General features: G+C 41.6%; 1 protein-coding gene across 1 annotated transcript; it reads left to right on the top strand.

The window, feature by feature from the left end:
- Positions 1-363: 363 nt before the first annotated feature.
- On the top strand, positions 364-4,779 carry MED10 (mediator complex subunit 10). Its single transcript, XM_065831300.2, has 4 exons — positions 364-519; positions 641-724; positions 2,700-2,802; positions 3,972-4,779. The coding sequence occupies exons 1-4, from the start codon at positions 392-394 to the stop codon at positions 4,065-4,067; spliced, it is 411 nt and encodes a 136-aa protein (XP_065687372.1). The 5' UTR covers positions 364-391; the 3' UTR covers positions 4,068-4,779.
- Positions 4,780-5,765: the final 986 nt, after the last annotated feature.

The following is a 5,765-nucleotide window of genomic DNA, read 5'->3' as shown; positions in this document are numbered from 1 at the left end:
GGAATCGCCATCCCTGGGTGGGGGTTAAGAGACGCGGAGATGAGGTTTTTAGAGATATGGGTTAGAGGTGCACTTGGCAGTGTTGGGTTGATGGTTGGATTCGACGATCTTTAAGGTCTTTTCTAACCAAAACGATTCTATGTTTTGTTTTGTTTTGTTTTCTAGTAATATAAGCAGATGCAGAACTTGCGCTGCCGCCCGCGTTCCCCCGCCCGCCCCGGGTTCGGTGCAGGGCGGGCGGGGGGAGGCGGGGGGCGTGGCTTGAGGGCAAAGGGGCGTGACTTACCAACAATGGGGCGTGGTCTGCAGCCGGGAGGGAGTGTGCAGCCCCTCCGCTCCTTAAGCGCATGCGCCAGTTGCCGGAAGTGGTGGTGGGGAAGACGGGCGGGTTATGGCGATGGCGGAGAAGTTTGACTCCCTGGAGGAGCACCTGGAGAAGTTCGTGGAGAACATCCGGCAGCTCGGCATTATCGTCAGCGACTTCCAGCCCAGCAGCCAGGCTGGGCTCAACCAGAAATTGTGAGGGCGCTCCCCCTAACCTCCCTTTTTCGTTACCAGGCAAGGCCGCGGGCGCTTCCCGCTTCCCCCCCTCCCCACCCCACCAAACCTGGTGCCAGAACGACCCGTTTTCTCCTTACAGGAATTTCATGGTGACGGGCTTGCAGGATATCGACAAATGCCGGCAGCAGCTTCACGATATCAGCGTCCCCTTAGAAGTTTTTGAGTAAGTGACTATGTACGTGGAAGGGGAGGTGCAGCAGTTGGTGTGATCTGAGGTAGCATGTGTTTTTTAGTGTGGAGGGCAAGTGTAGAGTCTTGCACCTGGGCAGGAACAACCCCAGGTTCCAGTAAAAGTTGGGGAACGACTTGTTAGAAAGCAGCATAGGGGAAAGGGACCTGGGGGTCCTGGTGGACAGCAGGATGACCATGAGCCAGCACTGTGCCCTTGTGGCCAGGAAGGCCAGTGGCATCCTGGGGTGTATTAGAAGGGGGGTGGTTAGTAGGTCGACAGAGGTTCTCCTTCCCCTCTACTCTGCCCTGGTGAGACCACATCTGGAATATTGTGTCCAGTTCTGGGCCCCTCAGTTCAAGAAGGACAGGGAACTGCTGGAGAGAGTCCAGCGCAGGGCAACAAAGATGATTAAGGGAGTGGAGCATCTCCTGTATGAGGAAAGGCTGAGGGAGCTGGGTCTCTTTAGCTTGGAGAAGAGGAGACTGAGGGGTGACCTCATTAATGTTTATAAATATGTAAAAGGTGAGTGTCATGAGGATGGAGCCAGGCTCTTCTTGGTGACAACCAACAGTAGGACAAGGGGTAATGGGTTCAAACTGGAACACAGGAGGTTCTACTTAAATATGAGAAGAAACTTGTTCATGGTGAGGGTGACAGAACAGGCTGCCCAGGGGGGTTGTGGAGTCTCCTTCTCTGGAGACATTCAAAACCCGCCTGGATGCCTTCCTGTTTAACCTTATCTAGGTGTTCCTGCTCCGGCAGGAGGATTGGACTAGATGATCTTTCCCAGGTCCCTTCCAATCCCTAACATTTTGTGATTCTGTGGATATGTTCCCTGAGGACTGCTTCTTTCTTATAGTCCATCTTTGAATGCCTCATGAGAATGTGAGCAGGCAGAAGAAGGTAAGAATTATCTTCAGCCTGTGAGAAGGTGAAAATGCGAGAGAAGTGAAAAAGTTACACATTTACTTTCATATATATATATATATATATATATATTTTTTTTTATGATTTACATTGTCTTTACATATGTAGGCAGTAATGCAGATTCTGCCAAATCTGGTGATTTAGTAAGTAAGCTTTCACTTTGGAAGTATACTTCTACACTACGTTAGAATCAAGATTTTGAATTGCACATGAAAATAAATTAGGCCAGTACTTAGGTGTTTAATTTCATTAGTGGCAATCTTCTTGTTGGCAGGGAATAAGAACATTAAAAGCAAAATCATGAATGTGGAGGGACAGCTGTACAAGACTCTTTTTATGATGTAGCCAACCAGTTAATTTACTAGTGTTTTAAGTCTAAGTGTAACTGGTTTGTTTAATGTATTACTGGCTATACAGGACTTTTTTCAGTTGGGCTTTCATTCTGTCTATAAATCTAGGATGACAAGCTCAAATGTTCTATTCTTTATTCAGTGATGGAATTTCCCTTTGTCAGGCACTTACATTGCAAACCAGAAGTACACTTTATGTTTCCCAATACAGGTGTGTTAATTTTTGCTTTTGAATATGATAAATTCCCTTCCTCCTCATTCTTGAGTTGCTGGGTGCTGTATTCCTGTGTGCTTATTGCTTATCACGTACCAACTAAGCTACTTTATGGTTAGTGCCCTTTCAGTTGCTTGGAAAAGAACCATCTTTCTTCATTCATGTGTACTTGTTGCCTGTGAGGAACTAGATAGATGTAAGTTTTGTTTGCTTGTAATATTTTGTTTTGTTTTTCCGTATCTCCAGGCTTTCTGGAAACAAAAGTTTAAACCAGCATTCCAAGACGTGTTTGCTGGCCACAGCCTTGTTCTCCTTGAGCTGCCTTTTGAAAATGGCTGAGATAAACTGTGTTTTTCTAAAATGCATGGTTCAGATAACAGTAGTAACAAAAATACAGCAAGGTGAATAATTCTGTGCCTTGGAGAACATTCTAGTAGGAGTATGATCATTTAAGTGGTATCTTTTCTATTTTCAGGTACATAGATCAAGGCCGCAATCCTCAGCTTTACACCAAAGAGTGTCTGGAGCGAGCTTTGGCTAAAAATGAGCAAGTAAAAGGAAAAATTGATACAATGAAGGTAAACTGCAAATAACGAAAGTACTAATGTAATAATGTACTTGATAAGTTTTTACTTTTCTGCGAATATGTGGGTCTTTCACTTGTGCAGTTATTAAATTCCCCTATTAGGTGTCTTGTATTAGGAATTGCTCTTCATCCCTGTATCTTAGTTGATGTTAATACAGCTGATTCTGGAAAGGAAACATTTAATTCATCCCACAGTTGGAGATACAGATGTTGCTGTGATTTTATTTTGGTTAAAGTTGTATGTAGCACTGCGGATTTTTTTTTCTTGAATACTAGTGTGTACCTCACAGTGCTATAGATCTGTAACTGTGATGTGAGTAAATTTAGGAATAAGCAAAAGAGAGGAGATATTTTTTGAGTCTTGAGTGGATCTCAAAGTATTAAAATGTCAAACATGCTATATAAGTATCACTTAGTCTTTATAAAGTTACTTAAAATGTACACAAGTATTTAGGCTTTTCTGAGCTCTTACTTTAATCTAGTTTGAACCTAAGTGTTCTGCTCTGTTGTTTAACTGCTGGATTTACTGCTGAAAAATACAATCAGAAAAGGAAGTTTAGTGACATTTGAGAAAGGGCTGTTTGTGTTTCAGAACGTTCACTGGCTGAACTTAAAATTAACGTGGAGGATGGCAATTTATGCTGCAGAATGTAAATACAGCTGTATATGTTCTAAGCTTCTCTTTGTTTTGCTATGCTCAGTGGTTGTAAAAGTTGTAGGACGAATGAATGTATTTCTAAGCCAGACATGAGTTGCTTTTCGAAGGTGGAGGAGATTCCGTATCAAATCAAGGGGATATGTCGTTTATCACCTTTGTTTAATAAGGTCAGACAGATACTGATGCACCAAAGTTTACCAGAGAGGTCCATTGTATTTCTTATTTGAAAATACTAGTTAATTTATGAAAAATTAAAATATTTTTTGTTTGCCTGGTGCTTTCCTAGTGGATTTCACTTGAACACTTTATCTGAATTTTGTTAACGTTACTTTCTGTGTTTGTGTGTGTGGTTTTGAGGGATTTTTTTTTTTTTGGGTACTATTCTCTTAAGTCACTGAAATGTAATACTGTGTATACAAACATTTCTGTTAATCTGATAACATTGCTTGATAAGATCTAAATACATTGTGCAGATGATCTATACACTTGTTTTCTCTTTCCAGAAATTTAAAAGTCTGTTAATTCAAGAACTGACGAAGGTGTTCCCAGAAGACATGGCAAAGTACAAAGCTATTCGAGGAGAAGATCCTTCTCCTTAAGTTGGCCTATGATAGCTCTAAAAATTTCAATTCCATAAACAGACACCACTCTATAAAAACATTGATTAGAGAGAGGGTAAATCCAAGCCTTTGTAACAACTGTACTGAAAATGGCAGTGATGGTCTGTAAAGGAGCTTGGTGATTGCTGATGGTTCTGGTCTGAGGCTACTGAACCTTTCTGAAGACTTTTACTCAAAGATTACACTTGAAACTTCCAGTGGTAATCTGTTCCTCTTTCTTGAAAGGTTTTGGAGATGTACATGCCTACAGATTGTCAATACATAGCATTTCCCACAAAGTGCATTGCCGGAGCAGAAAATGGTTTTTTTGTCTTCTGAACAGTGTGCTCCAGGATTGCGGGCTCATCTGTTTTTAAGAGAAATGTGTTTATTATACTTGATTATTTTTCATTTTTTTATTACAGTACAAAGAGTTTACTGCTTTCGTCTTGCCAAATTCTGCTGAACTGGAGCCTGTCAAAGGCTGCAGTTCCCGTGTGTCATAATGAATTGCAGCCAAGAAAGCCTTCAGATGCTCTTGTTTTGTTCCATGAGCTGCAGTGCAGATGGCTGAGGTTATAGAAAGTGAGTGTGTTCGGGGACTAGCACCTCAATGTTAATATTTTGTATAGTATTTAATGTAAGCTTTTGTTTAATTTAATTCATTTTCTGTAAGCAGTTTGAATAATAAATTGAAAAAAAATAATTCTAACATTTTTCTGTTGTACGCTATGCTTTGGAGAATGAAGTGAAAGCTATGAAAAATAGCATATTCCTCAGTCTCACAGTGATAGAAACAAAGTGTATGTCACAACTTGGCTGTTAAAAGCTTACGTCCCTTTCAGTACCTGAAGTAGGAGATTTTAAGAGTCAGTGGTTGTCCCTGTGTTTCTGATCAGCTGCAAACCTCTGTGAAATCTATAACAGTTCATATGTAGTCACAACATAAAGGAGTATGTTGGGTTCACTACCCAAGGGTATAGTGCATGTACAGATGACTGGTTTTATAGTGGAAACAGGAGGATAGGACCTGTTTTAATCTTGGGAGTTTTTGAAACTTGAACTGTTTGTGATTGCATTTGCCCTTCCAGATGTAACATGACTTTTTTTGCCCCAGCAAACAAATTTATTATTTTGCTAACTCTCAGTTAATAAATTTGGCAGGATCTCCAAAATAGCACTATATGCATGTGTTCTAGAGCAGACCTGCTTAGTCAATTAAAGACCTTGATGGGGATTTCAGTGTGTTGAAGTTGTTGGTGCCATAGTTCCCACACCTGAAGTACTGTATGTGTTCAGTTACCCAGTTGAAGTAACCCCATACCAGCCCAAGCTTTGGCATAACAAAAGGAAATCCAGAAAATTAGGTGTTCCTCTGTGTTAGTTATTTAAAACTTGTTACCTGGCAGTCTAAGCTGGGAGTTTGCTTTAGTCGATGAGGACTGGGTTAGGGAGCAATTAAATAGTCTGGACATCCATAAATCCATGGGTCCAAATGGGATGCATCTGCGGGTGCTGAGGGAGCTGGCTGAAGTCATTGCTGGACCGCTCTCCATCATATTTGCCAAGTCTTGGGAAACGGGAGAGGTGCCCGAGGATTGGAGGAAAGCAAATGTCACTCCAGTCTTTAAAAAGGGCAAGAAGGAGGACCCGGGTAATTATAGGCCGGTCAGCCTCACCTCTGTCCCTGGGAAAGTA

This window comes from Patagioenas fasciata, chromosome 2 (genome assembly GCF_037038585.1).
Source record: "Patagioenas fasciata isolate bPatFas1 chromosome 2, bPatFas1.hap1, whole genome shotgun sequence".
NCBI classification, from domain to species: domain Eukaryota; kingdom Metazoa; phylum Chordata; class Aves; order Columbiformes; family Columbidae; genus Patagioenas; species Patagioenas fasciata.
Note: the sequence above shows the minus strand (reverse complement) of the source record. Positions and strands in the feature narration are given on the sequence as shown.

Bases quoted from the DNA above. Each gene is read 5' to 3' on its own strand.
- MED10 (XM_065831300.2), top strand. From the start codon at position 392: ATGGCGATGGCGGAGAAGTTTGACTCCCTGGAGGAGCACCTGGAGAAG. The intron at 725-2,699 runs GTAAGTGACTAT...TTCTATTTTCAG, and splicing joins GTCCCCTTAGAAGTTTTTGA to GTACATAGATCAAGGCCGCA. The intron at 2,803-3,971 runs GTAAACTGCAAA...TTCTCTTTCCAG, and splicing joins GAAAAATTGATACAATGAAG to AAATTTAAAAGTCTGTTAAT.